This window comes from Oxyura jamaicensis, chromosome 1 (assembly GCF_011077185.1).
Source record: "Oxyura jamaicensis isolate SHBP4307 breed ruddy duck chromosome 1, BPBGC_Ojam_1.0, whole genome shotgun sequence".
NCBI classification, from domain to species: domain Eukaryota; kingdom Metazoa; phylum Chordata; class Aves; order Anseriformes; family Anatidae; genus Oxyura; species Oxyura jamaicensis.
Genome location: NC_048893.1, coordinates 180,415,701 through 180,436,064, shown reverse-complemented (window position 1 = coordinate 180,436,064; position 20,364 = coordinate 180,415,701). Strand labels below are relative to the sequence as shown.

Below are 20,364 nucleotides of genomic sequence, written 5' to 3'. Positions count from 1 at the left end.
CTGATTTATTCCTTCAGGAGGGATGTGCAGTTAGTAGGCACTTGAAATCTGTATGTTCAGTTTTGAAATCCTAGCTAGTTGATCCCTGGTCATTGATGTCATAAGGAAAAGTTCAAGAAGACCCGTGATGTAAAATTTGATTGGAGATGTTAAACACTCAGTTCTAGTATTTTCTCATATCAGAGAATCTTGTTAAAGTCATGAATACTCACACACAATCCATTTATCTGAATACTTTATGTTAATAAAATACTAAAGCATATCTTTCAATAGGATAGATTTAAAAATATAGCTAAATTTTTAAGAGGACAACAGAAGCAACTTCAGTCTTTCAGCCTATGCTTTGTCAAAAACTTTTTAATTTGAAGAACAATAGCAAAGAAATATTAAAAAGACTTATTAAAAGCATGAGTATCTATTGTGAAACCTTGATCCAAGTTTGTTTGTCCTTATCTCTAAACAGAGGTCCCAATATTCATGTCTTTCCGTGCCACATATCCATATTAAACATTCAAGGAAAGTGATTTTCTTCCTTCACAAATGGCAGATCACACCAAAGGAGGCAAAAATAGAGTTCAAGTCTTTCACCTTATGGGTATAACATGCAGTAATCATGGATTCCATTTCTAATAATTATGACTTTGATTTGTGGTGCTCCCAAGTACCCAACCTTAGGGTGGGACTGACTAGTAACTTCATGTTCTTAATATTGGAATATCTGAATTTGTGTGCTTCTCTGATGCTGCAGAAATGAAAATCTTAGACCATGTGCCCATTTGGCACAAAGAGAAGCAGTCCTTCCTGATCCTAAACAGACAGTCCTGTCAGATCTTTGCATCCTGAAAGATATTTCCTCCCTGCTCATAAGAAGAGCAAAGCAATTTTGAATAGAGTGAGCAATCTTAGGTATGGACAGTAGGGACAAGAAACCAGTTGGTTCCATTCTTCCTGTTCAGTAAGACATCAACATTATTAATAATTCAGTGTTTTTATGTTGCAATTTTACTATATGTATCATGGTATTTGATGTTTTTTTTCTGAGTCTTAATTTAACATACCTGATTTAAATCCTCAGTCTCACGTTAATCTTAATCTTTTTTTTCTTTTTTTTTTTTTCTTTTTTTAAGTAAAATTTGTCTACTCCTGATGCTGTAAAAACCTTGGAAACATGGCACATTTTTTACTTCATTGTTTTAAAAACATATGGGAGATATTTATTTTATTTTGCAAATTTAATAGAATCTTAAATCTCAATAACGTAATGATTTTTCAAGACTGAAAGGGAATATTTATATTTAATCATATAATGGTATCAGTAAGAGTTTAAATAGTTGTCTAGGATTTTTAAATGATGCTGCAATATTCATATTAAGACTTCTGTTAAAAACATACTAGAAATATACTTCCATATTCTCCCTTCAATAAGAAATAGCAAGGTTTTTCCGCGTGACGTGATTTCTTTGTGTACTTGCAAATACCAAAAATTGTGGATAAAGGTAATTTTTTTATTTCAACTAATTTAGCAATTACATTGCACTAATTTCATGACTTTTTCCATTTTAAGTAATAAATAACATATAAGTACATCAAATGCAAAGGTTGATTTTGATTCTTCTTATTTTAGATTATTATGTCATGCAATGAAAGATCATATAGTGCGTGTTGCAAATGAAGCAGAATTTATTTTGAACCGACAAAGAGCTGAAGATGTCCACAAGCATGCTGAGTTTGAGGTAAGCCTAAGAGTTGATGAATTTTTGCTTTTCTGTTTTCACTCAGTTGTCACCTACACTGTAACCCCATGCAATAAAGATTTTCTTCTTCCAAGAAAGAAATTTATATTGAAGACATTTCAAAACTAGTTTTTAAAAGCCTTGGTAAATGTCAAACACAAGGAACTTGTTTAATTTCTCAGCTCCTCACTGATATTCATGAAAACATTTACAGCTTGAAGAAATCCCTTAATCAGAATGTTGGCTAAATTGCCATGGCAGACCCTTTAGTTTCACAAAGAAGTTTTCTGATTTATTGCTAATAGTAATGCAAGTCACATTACTAATTATTTCTGTTGGATTTTATCAATAGTAAGTTCAGTAAGAAAGAAAAACAGCTAATATATATAAGGCATTTCAAAAAATTAAGAAATATAAATGTTTTGTTAGAATTTGTATTTTATGACATTTTTGTTAGGATACTTTGCATTTTGGATCTCCTTAGAGAATTTAATTCCTATAAATTACATATTGAAACATGATAATACATATTCTAGCTGTAAGTCATTAACTAATCATTAACTAACTAATCATTAACTAACTAATCATTAACTACTGACAATGTGTTTACATTGCCTGTTCTTTTTAAGTATTGGAAGAAGTAACATAGCAGCTGGATCCCATAAATCTATAATTTTTGCCCCTTAAACGGAGTCAAATTTCAATTGTTTTTTTCATCAACAAGTGTTGTAATTAAAAGCAAATTACTTGAAAATGATGCAAATATATATAAAAAAAAGCTATTTCAAAAACATTTTTTCAAGTGTTTAACATGTTTCTGATGATTCCTTCGGGATTAATTTTGTTCCTATCCAAAAAAAAATCATGCAAAAGTGGTCAAATACAGTTAAAATTCGTATTTTTGACATGACTTTATCAAATATTATTTTGCAATATAAACTGCCTTTGTGCAACATTTCAAAATCACTTGTTTCTATTATTTCCAAACTTGCAAGTGTTTGCATACATTTATATATAAATATATATGTACAAGCACACTTTTCCATGTGTTTCAATGCTGACGTGATCTAAGATTGAGATAGACTGACTTAGTATTAATGATAATAAATAGCTGTTTCAATTTATTCATCTGTCAGAAAATGTCAACAAGCACCTGGTGGGTAGAAGTCAAGTAATCTTAGTTTTGATGAGGTTTTTATCTCATTGAAACAGCTCTCTTAAGTGTACACTTTGATGTACTAGTTCTTGTGCTCCTTGACCTAGCTGAAAAGTGTGAGACACAGAGATATCTGTTGTCATTTTGTGTACACATAACCTTTACTTCATTTTGTCAGAGCAGACAGCAGACACTTGTCATATGGGATTGCAACAACTTTATTACCAAGAATATACTGGATATTTCAAACTTAGATAAAATCACATTTACAATTAAGCGTGTGTCAGAGTGAAGTTTCATATTGCCTCAACAATAAATAACATCTGATATTTATCACAGCATCATGCAGTAACCTAAGATGACAATAGAAGATTGAGTTATCTGTTCTTTGAAGAATACATTGAGGTATAAGATCTGTCAGAACTCTAGACAAAATGAGAATATTCAATTAACTTCCAGCTTCTGTTAGCAAATAGGATTTAGAATATTAACTAAATTCCCTAAAGGAATAGCCTTAAGTCAGTCTTATTGTCTGGTGAAGAAACCAACACATTTTTCATATATGAAATTTTTCATTATATTTGTCACATGAAAAACCTCAGCTATATGTTTCAGATGAATAAGATAAAATCTGAAAGTCATAAAAGAAAATTATGATATGTAGTCTGTGTTAAATATGAACCTCAGATGTACTTAAATAAGGTGGCAGTTAAGGTCTGAAAGAATGTTTTATATATTGCCTTTAATAATGGTAGGTATATAACCAAACATTTTATTATTCATCCTGCTTGAAAGTAGTAAGGACAAAGGGATTTCTGGTAGTTTTCTCCTGCATAATTGTAAATCTGTCATTTTGTTTCAATAAGCTGTATTGGTAAATATTTCGGGTTTTAGTACATGTTAATCATTGCTCTCAGCAAGAAAAGTGAGTGGCTATTTTATTTTTACCTTTTAAACTTTAATTGCGTAATTATGGATGAAATTATTTGGCCCAAGCTGCACTGAGTTATTGCATTGCCTGCATAAGGGGAAGGCGTTGGACCAGCATGTAAATTTTATCTTGTGACTACAGTTGCAGTCAGGGCAAGAGAAATTTCTCCTAGAATGGTTGCTTTGCAGTTAACTTCCATTTTGTTAACCTTTGCAATTGTTCAGGAAGAAAAATGAAAATTTAATTTTACTGTCCAATGAGCTGGTGAAATATTAACCTCATTACTAAGGCAGATCATTGTACTAATTGGTGCTTCACTGTACAAGAAGATAAATGGAAAAATGAATTAACCCTTTATGAATTAGTGTAATGATTGTTCTTTTCCTGATAGATTACTTGAAATAATGGCTATAGCATTGTAGAAAGACCACTAGATCAGTAGCAAAAGGTAGTGTGCAGAAATATGAATAAGTACAATCTACCATGAAGTATGATAAACTGTAATTGCTTTTGAGAATATTAGAATATAGTGGTCTATTCAACACTAAGTGTTACAGCAGTGAGTATTGGTTGAACATTCTAAAATGGTGCACAATAATCAGTGCATGCAAAAATGTAAGTCTTTTAAAATAGGTAATTTTCAAATTAGCTCTTTTGAGAATAAACTAGATTTTGTAATTAACACCTAGAAAATGATATAATTGACTCCTTTTAATTACTATAGCTACATTTGCTTTATTTAGACATTTTGAAAAGATCTTTACTGGGAGGAGAAATTTGATTTAATCTTAACAAGTTTTGAGAAAATAAATGGAAAATATACATTGTTCTTATTATACATAAAGAAAGGGTTTATCAAAACTAAAATGTGCTATTCAGTTTTGACAATTTTAGAAACAAATTTGCATGAATAATTACAGCATTTATTTTAGAGTTAATTACCTGTTAAAGGAAACATTATAAAAACTTTAGATCTTACTCAGTTGTAAATATGTTACTTTTTTTATCCATTAAGGTATTTTAGAAGTTGTGTGTATGTTAAGAATTTTTTTCATTTTATGATATAAGACCGAAAATATACTTCTTAATTTGATAGTCAAGGGAGTTTCCCTTTAGCATCCATAATAATCTTTTTTATTTCTTTAAATTGAATTGTAGATTTTATTGAAGTTTAAGAATCAAGCCCAGTATACATATATATATAAATATATATATTTCAAATATATATTTTTCTGCAAGATTGGTTTGAAGTAGATTTACTGTATATTATGTCATACATATGTTATACCTGTATTTTATGCCTGAGAGTACATTAAAATTTTACACAATCAGCTCTTAAGGCATACCCATGTTCACATAAATACATATGGAGATGCATAATTTTTAGTTGTAATTCAGATTTTTTTGCCCTTGATTGCCCTTTAAATTCTACATGTTCTGACATCTTTCTTGTGAATTAAATATAGTAGTAGAACCATTTAAATTGAATGGTGTGACCTGTTCCTCGTAAATGTATTTTAATGAGCTTGTTGGTTCTTGATATATTTAAAGAGTTTTGGTACATAACCACTCTAAGGTGACTCCTAAATAGCCTATCTTTTGTCAAGTAGATGTACTTTCATTCCTAGTCACAGTGTGCTCAATATGCTGCTGACAGAAGAGAGGAGGAAAAGATGTGTGATCATCTTATCAGTGCTGCTAAGCATCGAGACCACGTTACAGCCAATCAGCTAAAACAGAAGATACTCAACATACTAACAAATAAGCATGGTGCCTGGGGAGCTGTTTCTCACAGGTAAGCTGCAAACATAAAACGTGTGGTTTAAATTTTAATTTCAAAGTTTAAGAGCAACAGTTACTCTATAACTGAAAAATGAATATAGTAGGAGTTAGAATTGCTAAAATTCATTCTTTCTCTGTTAGTCTTTTCTTCAACTGTTTCCCGAGAAGTCCTCTTCGCTAAAGATTCAAAGATAAAATTCCTTGATAGATTGCAAACATATTTTGCCATATTTTAAATAAATTGTAATGGGTATTTGTCAATTATAAAGCAGTTATAATATTGATACTGTTGGTGTATCAGTAGCTTTTGAGGCTCCTAGCATTATTATATTCTCTCTCTGAGTGAAATGCTCTGAATGAGATACTAAGAGAGAGAGAGCTTGCCATACAGATATCAACAAAGGAAGCCTGAACAAAAGATTAGAGTCAAAATGACATGTCTAGCATTATAGTCAATATTAGAACAACCAGCAGAACTGAGTCACACAGGTAGCTGTCTAATACTTTCTTCTGTTTATAGCTTTTTTGTGCAAGTGATGAAGCAGGAAGGTCCACTGGTAAAACTTAACTGTCCTACTACAAAACAGTAGTCAATACCAGCCATGCAAAATGTTTATACACTTAAAGCAAAATCCATATGTCTGCTTGAATTTATCATCTAAAGCTGAATGCAACCAAAGTGCACGCAATTTTGCAGGTGCTCCTGTAAAAACAAGCAAATAGAACAAAATTCTTATGATATGTAAGTGATAAAATATTTAAGATTTTAATCAGATCTGTGTTGATACTGTTTTTAAAAGTTTATTCTATTCAACATAGAGATGAAATGAAACTTTTTCATGTCATACCAAAAAAAACACAAAGTCTTGCTCTTCTGAATCACAAAAATAGCCAGTGGCTAAGGTGCTGACCTTTATGTGGAAGAATTGAGCTCAAATTGCTCTTTTCCTTCACACAGAGCAAGGTCTTGAACCTGGGTCTGTCATGTGAGTGCCCTGTCTGCAAAGCTAGAGACTGGCAAGTCTCTTCCATGTTTGTGCATTCTAGCCAATTAATACATTGATTATTTATTCAAACTGGGACAGCTCAAACAATAGAGATTGAGGAAGTTTTGCTCCCTAATATCTTTATATATATATATATATATATATATATATATATACATATATCAATTTCCTTCTTGAATCCTGTTTGTCTGCTCTGAGTCAGACAGAACAGAACAAAAAGTTCCATTTTAGCTGAGAAACCTTTTCAGTAAAAATCTAGCTAAGACTGATATGCTGATTTAAAAATAAATAAATAAGTAAAATCCATAGATAAATATTTTCTTTCAGGAAAAACTATCTGAATGTAGCTTCAGCTTATTAGAAAAGATGTTGAATAATAGACTTGACACATCAGTAATAACATTTTATAAGTACCAGGTATACTGTTCATTCTTTTTGTCATTCTGTCTAGTTGCTTCTTGAAGTTTACAGTGTAAACTAAAATGTAGTTTTTCATATTCATCATCCTCATATCTTCCAAAGAAAACACAATTTCCTGGATGACAAAGGAGATGTATTTTATTTTTATTTTTTTAAGGTGGAGTTCAGTCTTAAAGAAATTCTAACATCACAGACATTCTGATGGTAATTAAAAAACGACATTAAAATTCAACAACAATGTTATCTCTAGTTGAGGCTTAAAGCAGTGTATCTGTAGATTGAACCTGATGAAAATAAGTGCAATTTTCAGTCCTTTTAATATCTTTGATTTTTTTAAAAAAGTTCTGCCTCAAGTTTGGTTGCAGACACTTTGCAGGCTTTGGTCAGTTCCTCTCCATGTCACTGGTCACTAATACTTACAGGAGACTATCTCCTCTTTGGGTCAGACAAGTTTCCTCTCTTGCATTGTTGAAGGCATACAAAATGTCAACAGACCACTGCTGCAGCTTTTTTTTTCGCTTTTTAGTCCATTATAGTTTTTGATGGGCTGTGAAGCAGCTTGACACCTTTGACAAACCTATCAAATTTCTTATATCAAGACAAATAAATTCCTATTTTATTCCTATCATGCCACTTCCCTGTGTGCTTGCTTCTCAGTTTCTTGCAGCGCTGCTTTCCCATTTTGGCCACATATAGTGCAGCTGTTGGCCTAGTTGTTTTTTAGCTACAGGCTGCTTGTGGCTAGTTTTTAACCTAGAGAAGTGAGCAAGTTGACAGTACAAGGTCTCCAAGTGGGGTTCACCATTCACAGGAGCTGAACAGGACACATGTGAACAGGACACATAGGCACTTTAGGTCCTACCACACATGTCATGGCAACTGGGTTATCCATCACACAAGCACACTTTCTGTTATGAGACCTAATGGACTGTAAAGGGAGATGCCTATGACACCAGCAGATATGGGAGAAGACCAGTTGGAAAGCAACTACACCTTGTTAAGAACCAAGGTCACTGGTTCTCAGTGAGCAGATTTAAAAGGCTTCAAGTGCAGAAAAGAGAGAGGGCTCGGGAAACTATTTTGGCAAAGAAATCAAAACCTGATGTTAATTTGGTTCCCCCCAGCACTTTTTATATAATGGAAATTAAGATGTAATTTAAAATTTTACATTCCTGTTGTCTAGGCTGTCAACATGCTGACAAAACATGTTTAAAGTAATGATTTTTGATTCCTGATGGAAAATTACAGTGCTGGCTGTCTCTTCATTCTTCCCTATGCCCCAGAAGATACAGTCTAACTGGAAGAGAGCTACTAAAAAAAATAGTTTGGCATTCCAGACATCTAGACCTCTGTAGTGGCCACATCACTTCTGTCAGGAAGAATTTTTAGAATTTTGAAAGCACATCACCAATTCCCTGTTCAGCTCTTGAATCTGAGAACAATGTTGGAAACTGCAAACTAAAGAAATGTGACACACTGGAGGGAAGGGATGGCATCCAAGCCTTGACAGGCTTGAGAGGTGGGGCTGTGCAAACCTCATGAAGTTCAACAAGGCCAAGTGTAAGGTCCTGCAACTGGGTCAAGGCAATCCCAAGCACAAATACAGGCTGAGCGATGAGTGGATTGAGAGCAGCTCTGAAGATAAGGACCTGGGGTTGTTGCTTGATGAGAAACTCAACATGAGTTGGCAATGTGTGCTTGCAGCCCAGAAAGCCAGCCATATCCTGGGCTACATCAAAAGCAGTGTGGACAGAAGCCCAAAGGCCCGTCTGCTCTTGTGAGACCCCACCTGGAGTACTGCATTCTATAGCCCTCAGCTATAGGGCCCCCAGCTCAAGAAGTACCTACTAGAACAAGTCCAGCAGAGGGTCACAGAAATTATCAGAGGGCTGGGGTACCTCTTCTATGAAGACAGGCTGAGGGAGTTGAGGTTGTTCTGTCTTGAGAAGGCTCTGGGAAGACCTTATAGTAGCCTTCTGATAACTGAAGGGGGGCAATGGGAAGCCTGGGCAGGGATTCTTTATCAGGTAGTGTTGTTATAGGAAAAGGGGTAATAGCTTTTAACTAAAAGAGGGTAGATTTAGGTTAGTTATTTGGAAGAAATTCTTTCCTCTAAGGGTGATGAAACACTGGAGCAGGCTGCCGTCAGAAGTTGTGGATGCCCCATCCCTGGAAGTGTTCAAGGCCAGGTTGTATGGGGCTGTGGGCAACCTGGTCTAGTGGCAATTGTCCCTGCCTGTGGCAGGAGGTTGGAACTAGGGGGTTTTTAAGGTCCCTTCCAACCTAAACGATTCTGTGATTCTATGAAAGCCTTATAAGTTCCAGGAGGGGAAGGTAAAGAAATAGGTACCCAGTCCTGCATGTTAAACATTTAGGAATAGTAATGCCTTTTGATATCCAAAATGGGTAAGATAGGTTAGAATCTACTTTTGGAGAATGAATGGTATTTCTAAGAGCTTCAATTCTCTATGACATGCACCATCTGCTGCCACTGATATACTGATAATTGCACCATATAGTATATATATATGTAATATATACATACACATGTTTTTATTTCTCTGTGTATGTGGTTTAAGGTAAGGAAGAGTTTTAAGTCCTTTAGCAAATATGCTTAAGATATAAAACATTAACATCTGATTTTCTGAAATATTACATAGATGTAGAGAACCTTTTTTCCTAGTGTTGACCATTCAGCACAATGAATTTTTAAGTCCCCCAGCTTTTGTGTTTGCAGGTGTTTTGGTTTAACCCAGCCGGGAGCTCACCACCCGCTGACCGATGCCCAGCCTATCCCCGAGCAGCCGCCCTCCCACCCCGGCTAGCCACCCCTATAAATTGTTTAGCATGACATCAGATGGTATGGAATACCCCTTTGGCCAGTTTGGGTCGGCTGTCCTGGGTCTGTCCCCTCCCAGCTCCTGCTGCACCCCCAGCCTGCCTGCTGGCAGGACAGAGCAAGGAGCTGAAAAGTCCTTGGATTAGTGTAAGCATTGCTCCACAATAATTAAAACATCAGCATGCTATCAGCACTCTTCTCATCCTAATCCAAAACATAGCACCCTGCCAGTTACTAGGAGGAAAATTAACTCTATCCTAACTGAAACCAGGACAGCAGGTACTGTTTTTCCACATAGCAACAACAACCATTTACTATGTTTAATATATATGTGCCATAAAGTTTAATCTTTGGTCATTTATTTAAAAAAAAAAAAAAAAAAAGACAAAAAAAACCTCCTGGAAGCACTGTGATTACTGGGGAAAAAAACAAGGGGGTTGATAAAAGCAATTCTGTAGATTTGCAAATTATGAATTTAAAATGTATTATCATAAACTTTTCAAAATATCTTTAGCAAGAAGATAGTTGATTTAAAAAAAAAACACATAAAGTCATAGGTTACTTGCATTTGAGTTTCCTTCTTATTAGCTATTAATTTACACAGAAGAAATTAATTATATGTGAGTGCTTCACCACTTGAATAAACTCCTACAAAGACAGTAACATTGTACAAGCTGTCCTGGCCTGTATATTAACCAGTTAGTATGGCTGGAGACTGTCTGAGAACTTACTTTTTCATCTTCTGTCTAAAAATAGTAAATAACACTGTTTTCAGAAAATCTTTTTCCAAAAGTGTTATCTTTTTAACGAATATTTTCCCTTCACTTCTTAAAGAAATAATAATAAATAAAGTTATTTTGCTCCATTTTTACAGGTGTTAGCATCAACTCCCCTACAAGAAAAGGAAATTATTGAATCATCTTATTTTCTCCTACATATCTGAGACAAAGAGTAATAGTTTTTATAATATGTCAATTTATTTTGTTATAAATCCTGTTTGTGCCCTTAATCCAAACTAGTTCTGTTTTTCTCATTTGGTCAGCCATTTTAGATATCTTCAGTTTAGATATCTTCAGATTAGATATCTTACAATAAACATAGAGTTTTCTTTTTTTCTTAAATTTAGCGTTTTACCAAATTTAGATATCTACATGTTTTTTCCATTCAGATGAGAAATTGATGAGTTGGCTATTGCTTGATGCATTGCCACTTATTCACAGTGAATATGCAACATCCTATTTCCTTCATCTTGGGAAGAATCAAACAGGGTGTTTCATAGCTTATCGTTCAAAGCCACTTTAAGCCAGCACTTACCCTTAGATTTTTTCAGGATTATAGTCTTCATGTCACAACATATGCTTCCTTCTGTCTTCTCTGTCAGCTTCATATGGTGCTTCTCTTCCTTCCCATCTGCTTCACTCCCCATACACATCTTTCTTTTAATATATATATATATATTTGATATTTTTTTAGAAAAAGTTTACTGAAACCTGTCTGGGAACACAGATCAAATTGCTTCTCAGCTACATGTATGCCTATGTTTTGGGCTGTAATCTGTCACTGTTCTTGTTTGGAGGGTTCTGTTATTTCAGCTGCTTGGTTTAATCAGATACCACAACATTGTAAAAAAATTTATTCAAGAATACTTCACATATAGTTATACTTACAGTTTCTATAAGTTTAAGGCAACCAAGGGCAATACAGAAGAGGTCTGAGTTCCAGGTTCTGTTCTAAATCAAATACAAAATATTTGCCATTGATATTTCCACATTATCAGTTTTGATATACATGGGAGGATTACTATAATGAGAAAAAATGACATTTAAAAATGAGACTTGGTTCTCTTGCTTTCAGTGATTTGATGAAGGAGGTTCCACCTACATTAAAGCAGCTTTACCAAACAGCAAGTATACAAGGGCTTTTTCTGTTCAAATCCATCTTTGGTTAAACTAGACACCCATAACAAATTAATCATTCATGGTGGAGGGCAGAGCTGTCAAACTCATTCTGTGGTGAAGACCAAATTTGTCTGGGGAGACAGGCTGGAAATAAAAAGTTTCTTGCCAGACAGCTAGTTTTGCCTCTCTCTACAGCATGTGCTTCTGCAGAGATTGGGTTCTTCGGGGGGAGAGGAAAAGAGAGTTGAAAGAGGAGAACTCCCCTTTTCTGAGCCTATAGGGCTTGGCAGTTAAATTAGTTGATTCTGGGAAGACACTGCTTCTAAACCAAATGTTTCCATTTTACAGCAAGAAGGATGAGAACACATGAACTGAGTAAGTAGGAGTTTCCCTTACAGCCAACCTTGGCATGCTCTGACTCTGTCATCATACTAGCTGCTGCCTTAGGAAGTTGAGAGAGACACAGAACCCATCCTGTCCCCCACTGCAAATCATCTTCATCTGGATTAGCTATTCATTTCTGGCTCATTTTAACTGCTAGACATAAATTGCAAAGGAAGCTTTAGAGTAATGGCAAAGATGTAGGACCAGATCCACTCTACTGGGTCTAGCAGAGTGTTCAACATGTTGTTTGAGGGTCTGTTAAAGGGATGCATTTTGCCACATAGTCTGTAAGAACTAAGAATTTAATTTGTTTCTGGAATTGGTGGAATATGGTTTTGTTTACAAAATGTTGCTTCCAGATTGATTTCACGGAATCTGCATACTTTACAGCTCGTTCATTAGATATTTTGGTTGCAAGTTCCAAATATTCAGTTCTAAAAGAGTTTCATCATGATAAAACATTAAGGAAATGCTTTTCTGTCTTCTGTTGTTTTTACTTAACTGCACTACTTTTGAGGTACCTTGAGATCACCAGATGTGTCTTCATTATTTACATTCTTGGTCCAGTATTAATCACCCTTCTGCAGCAGGATTTGGACATAAAAGTGATTGAGATTATTTTTATAATTTGATATGTTCTTTTGTAGTATTTTACTACTTTGTCCTTCTTATCTTTCTGCTGTTCCTGCTGCTCTGCACCCATTATATTGCATCCACTACCATTTGTGTACCCTGCCAGTTTTTCCCTCCCTGATTGCTTACCACTGTGGTGGAAGGCAGAGGCTGTCCAAAGGAATTCTTGCTAATCAGTCTGTACCCTTTGAAAAGCGCAATAGGGATAGAAAAAATCTGTATCACTTCCTAAGAATAAGTTAGATGTAGGATGCTATTTGCAACATACGTGCCAAGAAACAAGCATTGCATAGCCAGAGATGGGCCACACGAGTGAGTTCAGTTTGTTTAAGTGACATTTATTCAGTTCTGAATTTGTGCAAGGATACTCAGAGATTTTTTTTTTTCCTTATTTTGCTTTTTTTTCACTTTTAGGAAAAATGGTTTTTTGTTTGTTTGTTTGTTTGTTTTGTTTGTTTCTGCCTACAGTTTTTCCCCCCTTTAGCTTCACAGCAAACACAAAAAGGAAAGTTTTGTCCATGTTCTTTTTCTGCAAGCTTTACACACAACAGATCTTTAGATTTCAGTATAGTCTTTAACTGAAACAGCAATCAGAATACAAATTCACATGACTTAGTGTCAACTTACCATGTTTTTATTATAGCAGAAACAAGAGGATTTAAAATTGTACGTATGTTAAGAGAGACCAATCTTAAGAGTCTGAGAGGGCCTTGTGCTTCTTAAGTCTAGCCATAGAGATAGAATATGCACATCATATCATATGCACAGCTTCCAGTATACCAGTCACAAGAACAGGTTCAGACCAGTGGTCCATCTAGCTCAGTAACCTATCTTCATCTATAAGTGAATGCTTAAGAAAGAGCAAGAATAGGTGAAGTAGATATCATCATAGAATCATTCAGGTTGGAAAAGACATCTAAGATCATCTAGCCCAACCTTTAACCTGGTACTGACAAGTTCACCATTAAACCATGCTACTAAGTTCTAAATCTACATGCTCCTTGAAGACCTCCAGGGATACTGACTCAATTACTTCCCTGGACAGCCTATTCCAATGCAATTTCAGTAAAGAAATTTCTCCTAATATCCAACCTAAACCTCCCCTGGAGCAACTTGAGGCCATTTCCCCTCACCTCATCACTTGGTACTTGGGAGAAGAGCCCAGTCCCTACCTCACAACAACCTCCTTTGAGGTAATTGTAAAGTAAAATAAGGTCTCCCCTGAGCCTTCTTTTCTCTAGACCAAACAACCCCAGCTCCCTCAGCCTCTCCTCTGGACTTATTCTTTAGACCCTTCACCAGCTTCACTGCCCTTCTTTGGACACACTCCAGCACCTCAATGTCCTTCTTGTAGTGAGGGGCCCAAAACAGTACTCGAGGTGCAGCCTCACCAGAGCTGAGTAAAAGTGGACAATCACTTCCCTAGTCCTGCTGGCCACACTGTTTCTCATACAAGCCAGGATACTGTTGGCCCTCCTGGCCACCTGAGCAGACTGCTGGTTCATATTCAGCCAGCTATAAACTAATACCTCCCACATTCTTCTCTGCCAGGCAGCTTTCCATCCACTCTTCCCCCACTCTGTAGCATTGCATGGGGTTGTTGTGCCCCAAGTGCAGGACCAAGCACTTGGCCTTGTTGAACTTCATAAAGCTGGCCTCAGCCCATGGGTCCAGCCTATTCAGATCCCTCTGCAGAGCCCTCCTATCCTCGAGCAGATCAACACTCGTGCCTAATTTGCAAACTTACCATGGGTGCACACTATCTCCACATCCACATAAATATAAAAAGATAAAGGTATTGATAAAGATATTGAAGTGAACTAGCCCCAGTACTGGAGCCCTGGGGAACACCACTACTAACCATTATCCATCTGGATTTAACTCCATTCGCAAAGATTCTTTGGGCCTGGTCACCCAGCCAATTTTCAATCATTGATATGTCCATCTAATGATATATGCCTGTCTAATACTCCCTCAGACTCTTTCAACTCAGGATTTCCTAAGGAATCTCAATTTCAGTCAGTGTCAGTTTTGAAGTTTCCTTTTCTCAGTAGGACTTCAAATTTAATCTTCCTTTCTTCAAATTTTCCTCCCAATTCCTTCAAGGAAAGCAACCTCTGGAGTGCGTATCAGAAGACTGAACTAACAGTTGCTGGTTTTGGACAGCATTTCTAGCATCTGTGCTCCTTTTTTTCCCACCTCCAATTTAGACAGAGGTTGAAACTTAATAGAAACCATGAGGGAAGAATTTCTCATTAGGCAGATAACATTTCCCTCACATTATTCTCACTTTTTCTCCAATGCCAATCAGATCAGCATAGCAGAGAATCTCCCATCCATTTCATATAGAAAACTGAAACCAAAGAATAAAATAGAACAAAGGCCATGGATTAGAAGATTCTGAAAAAATAAGTTTTACATTTCTAAGAAGGCTTTGTTTTTTCAGAAATTAAAATTCTTTGACTTGTTATTTTGTGGCATAAAATGGGTGAGAAACATACTATTTTTAAATTGTGGTAAGCTGCTGGGGGGAAGAAAGTGGAATTCAGCAGGAACCTTAGGAAACGTGGTCCTTTCTAGCCTTAAAGTTGAACATGCATGTCAATTATAGGATACTTTTCTTTACTGCAAATTAAATGAATTATTATGAAAAAAAAAATGGTAGTCAGGATCAAACTTAAAATACTTTACTGAACTTTACTTCCCATTCTCGTATAAAAACGTATACAAAACAGACATCTTTTTATAACTTTTTTATAAGACCTGTCATTTTAATAAATGAGCCCTTTGCCACCAAGTTTCATGTCTTTTTTCAGTTGATTAAGAAAATTAAAATCAAATATTTCTCATCTCTACCCTCTTTCAGAGGTGGTGATAAAGATTTTTCCTTTATATTCTCTCTCTCAGCATTCAGTACTATTTTTTTTCTTTTTAACATTGCCCAGACTGTCAAAGAGTTTGTTTCATGCTTGTTTCTAAACTTCAGAGGAAGTAAATTATTAGATGCTAAACAAAAAGTACTTTTCTTATTTTTCCTTGGAACAAACCCTGATTTGTTTTGGCAAGTTTCTGTAATGCCAGCCTAAGTTTTACATTCTGGATACGAAGATACTTCTTCATTCCTATAATTCCCATTTTCATCATTGCAAGCTGTAATCAGCTAAGACACATAATCCACTTCTCTTATCTCCTCAGTTATCCTGTAGCAGCCACCCACCCTCCAGGGAAAAAAAAAAAAAAAAAAAAAAATCAGACTGAGGTGTTTGTGGCTTTGTTTGTTGATTGGGTGGTTTTGTGTTTTCTGTTGGTTGGTTGGTTTGGTTTAGTAAGTTTTTTTGCTTCTTTGTGGTACAAAATAATTCTTCAAACTAGTTTAGAATTTCCCTAAATTGGTGTATCAATGTCATACATACTATCTGATGATAAAGAGAACATATTTTGTTTCTGTTTAGCAGGTTTTGTTTGGATCATAGTCCTGTGTTTGAGGAAACCAAAGATCTCCTCAGCAGTGTCTGTTCTGTCCTCATCATCTGCAACCTACTTCTGTCCTTTATGATTAATCACTTTGTGCTTGTGCCTATGTCACTGTATCACCTCTTTCTCTGTCTACATTAACGTCTTAATGAGCTTGGCATCATATCTTGCACTATTACTCCTGACTAGACAGGAGCCATAGGCACATGAGTGAGCAACAGCTGCTCTCAAGTGATTCACAAGAGGTCCTGTTTTCATGTGACAAAGGGTCTCTGTACAGGAAAAGAATGGCTTATTGGACACAGAAGCCAGTACGCAAAGAATTCTCCTTCCATTTTTTACCTTGATATAGCTTAGCAGGAGAGTTCTGTGGATCTGGTGTTTTTGTATGCATGTTGTCAGCACATCGTATATGTTGACAGGTATTAAACTATGAAGATCATCTTTACACAACTCACTCTTCTGCTTTCTGAAGCATATTCTCAGCAGACATTTCTCTTTCAAGAGACCACTCCTGTGTTTTGTTTTGTTTGGTTTTGGTTTTCCTGGTTTTGTTGTTATTATTTTATTTTTATTGTGGGGGCTTTGATTTTTTTTGCTTTGATGGTGTGTTTCAAACAAAAGAGAGTAAACTTACACAGGTTTATTTTAACTGATTCAGAAACCCCACAATTGTCACAGACTTTACATGACTTGAAGGAAATTGTTGTATTTAATTATACTGCTTTCCTCATTGATAAAATAGATACAGTAATGCATTGTATACTTCTACAGAGTGATTAAATCATTCAAGATGGTATTGAAAATACTGTGTAGATTTCTTTTTAGTACATTTTTTATTTGGCATGTGTGTCATAATAACAGTTACTTTTTCTATATAACTGTTGTTTTTCTTAACCTGAGAGGCCTGTGTTTTCAGTAGCAATCAAGTTCACATCAAGATATGAAGTATATGGAAATATTCCTCATACTCTTTACAGATGCAAAATACTAGACAATGACAGATTGCATGGTTCTTCCGATATTTGCAGTCCCCAGTATATTGATATCTTTTGTCAATAATATAGGCTGTTGGTTAGATTGGAAAGGTCCCTTGCTCAAGAGTGTTGTATTTTGAAGTCATTTGTCATGGATATATTGTAGAGATAGGAGACTATTTATGTTTATGGCATTTTAAGTAACTCAGTAAGACCCTTTAGAATATACAGAAAAGGCTTGTTTACTGTCATCACTGCTCACTTAATCCTGTGACCTTGACATGATAGTATGCCCATAAAGCTCCCTGCGGGTAGTTCAATAAAATAGATGAACATCGGAGTCTAATGATTGTTTCAGCTTCAGGAATATACTACCTTATGCCATGATTTTTCCTTAAACATTCAATAGCACAGAACCATTTTAAAACAAAATAATGTAGCAAAATTTCAAATTGTCTAGATTGCTGGAAAATCCACAAACAGATGCATAAGCCATATGCACTTTTGCTCTTCAATTTGAAAATGCTAAACATTGTTTTAAAAACTATTCTATATATACAATGCTAGAAGACTAAAATCAAGACAAAGTTATTTCTTCAAATTTCTGTACCAACTCAGTTACTGAGTACTTTTTTTTTTTTTTTTTTCTGTTTCCTGGTGTACATAAGCATAATTATTTTTCAGCTCTCTTTTTTATCTTTACTCCTGATAGCAAATTATGTTTATTGGATGGGAATGCTTTTTGGTTTTGTTAGTTACAATCAGAAACTAGGAAAGATTAATGTGTAAGAAATTTCTTTTGATGATTTACTAGAAGTTATGTTTGCACTAATGGTAGGAAGCAATAAAACCTTACATAAAGAGAAAGCTAAATGTGATGTCTCTTAGGCCCAGTTTAGAATTACTACTGAAGCCTTTGGGATCCTTTGCCATAAGAGCGCCTTAATATTTATGCATAATGTACGTTCTGCTATGTGAAAACATGGGGGAAAGTAAAGTGTGATATATATGCCTCATCGTGAGTGATTTTTTTTTAGTATTTTGAAATATATATATATTTAATTGTTTAATGTATAGACATTTAAGCTTTCAATTTTTATTATCCAAGAATGCATTATTTTTAGACATGCAGTCATTTATTTATTTAGAGAATTCCACTTCTTTAAAAGTAACCAAAAAATCTTAATTTTTGTATACTAATATGAAAAAAAAAATCTAAATTTTTGTCCTTCGATATAAGAACTAACAAAATACATTTCCTTGTCTCCTTCTTTTGTTAAATTTGATTTTTCACAACACCCACAGTAAAGTCGTAATGCTATGGTTTTCTAAAAACATACATTCTTTAGGAAAGATGTATGCAAAGGTGTATGCTGTAGAAAAGAAAAGACTACAATGGGTATGCCTGTACTAGAGAAGACCTTCGGACTCCTTTTGTCATTCATGTTTTCCAAAACATTTATAAGATGTTAAGTCACAAGTAGTATATTGAGGGAACCTAAAAATTTAATTGTAGAAGTGCAGTTGTACTAATGTTCAGGACTAGTGTTCATCGCAGGTTCTGTATTAGATCTGTGTTATTCTGTTTGCAATAAGCAGAACTCAAGGATGTATTATTGTGTGTTTAAAGGCATATTAATTAATTTGAGGGCTCTTCACCTAGTCCTGCATTAATCTCTGGGAGGATTTTAGGTAGCTTTCGATAATTGTTTTTTTCTGGCTACTGATTCCTTAAGTTCACCATTGGCTCTAATACTCAGAAGTTTTTTATTTGCTTGCTTTTTGTCCCCACACCAGTCAGTATTATCACTAGTAAAGACAAGATCCATACCTTCTGCTGGTACATTTTCAATTATCTTAGAAATTCGGTTAAAAGTTCAGACATTAGAGAAGAAAAAGGGGGCAGTCAGTGATCTAATTGTCATACATGTAACTGATTGGTTACTTGCAGTCACTTGGACAGCCATAGCAGGTGAATTAAGGGAGAGGAAGATTTTCGTACTGTCTATCAAACACTATTTGACTGAGAAATAGTGGTAGGTTTGATGACTAAAGAGTAATTTGGTAAAACCTTCTGCAAAAATCTGGAAGTAGGGGTCCTTACTCCCCAGTTTTTATTCTCGTGTCTGGCATCAACAGCAAAACTATAATGTATCAGTCCATGCATTTGTGTTGCTTTTTGGACTGCCTGGATTTCAAATTAGTAGCACCTATTTTTAGCATAGAAAAGAGGAGGATGATTTTTTTTATTTTTTTTTTAGCCACGCTCACTACTTTTAACTTCATTGCGCTTCTGATGGCAAAAATGCAATGAGCAGTAAACTCAAAAACTATTGCTAGTCAAACATTAGTATAGAAACCTTACAGTCTGAAGACCTTTATAAGATGGAATAATTTTCAGGAATTTCAGGAAGGAATAATATCCTTAGTGGAAATTCTAAACTCATATGTATCTTCACATTTTACAGTTTGCAACAAAAAGGAGCAAAATTCTTAGGGTCATTGCCTGAATTTATGAAGGAGGAAAAGGCTGCTGGTATTCCAGCATTTATTATATGTTTACATAATAAATTACTTTTTCTTTCCTAAACAAACCAGCATTGACAAAGGCAGAACTTGGTTTGCAGGATTTACAGTTGTAGGATCTGTCTCCCTTTCCCCAGGTTTCTTCCTAAACACAATTGTCAGTGCAATTCAATTCAATTCAGAGACAATTATGCGACTCCAATTACAGTAACTAGGTGTTGCCCACCTTCTTAAACCTCCCTGTAGACTTTGGTCAGTGAAAAGTTTCTAAATGACACTCTGTGCTGAGTTCCCTTTTATCTTGGAATACTTAGGAAAAAAAAAAAAAAAAAAAAAAGTAACATAAGAAAAAAATATAACCTGTATCAGAAAGAAGTATCATGTATACTTTTACCAGTAGATTTAATAACCTATGACTAAGGGATAGGGACAATCCCTAGAGATGAAAACAATCACTTTCATATTTACTAAATAATTCATTCAGACCAATTGCTTTTTCACAATTTCAGATATTCCTTACAATGTTGTGTCCATGTACAGATGCTTAAAAATAGTTTCTACTATTGAGTAAATGTAAAATAAGGGAGTTTTGTATACATAAATT

At 35.0% G+C, this 20,364-nt stretch overlaps 1 protein-coding gene and 1 long non-coding RNA gene across 2 annotated transcripts in view; both read left to right on the top strand.

The window, feature by feature from the left end:
* The window catches only part of NBEA (neurobeachin), a 527,091-nt gene that overhangs the window by 278,749 nt on the left and 227,978 nt on the right, over positions 1–20,364 (top strand). Inside the window, exons 37-38 of the mRNA XM_035337838.1 lie at positions 1,625–1,733; positions 5,449–5,615. Coding sequence (XP_035193729.1) covers positions 1,625–1,733; positions 5,449–5,615 — 276 coding nt within the window. The remainder of the gene's footprint in view (positions 1–1,624; positions 1,734–5,448; positions 5,616–20,364) is intronic.
* On the top strand, positions 14,311–19,979 carry LOC118165974. Its single transcript, XR_004750296.1, has 3 exons — positions 14,311–14,509; positions 15,850–15,854; positions 19,969–19,979. It is a non-coding gene; the product is annotated as an uncharacterized LOC118165974 (long non-coding RNA).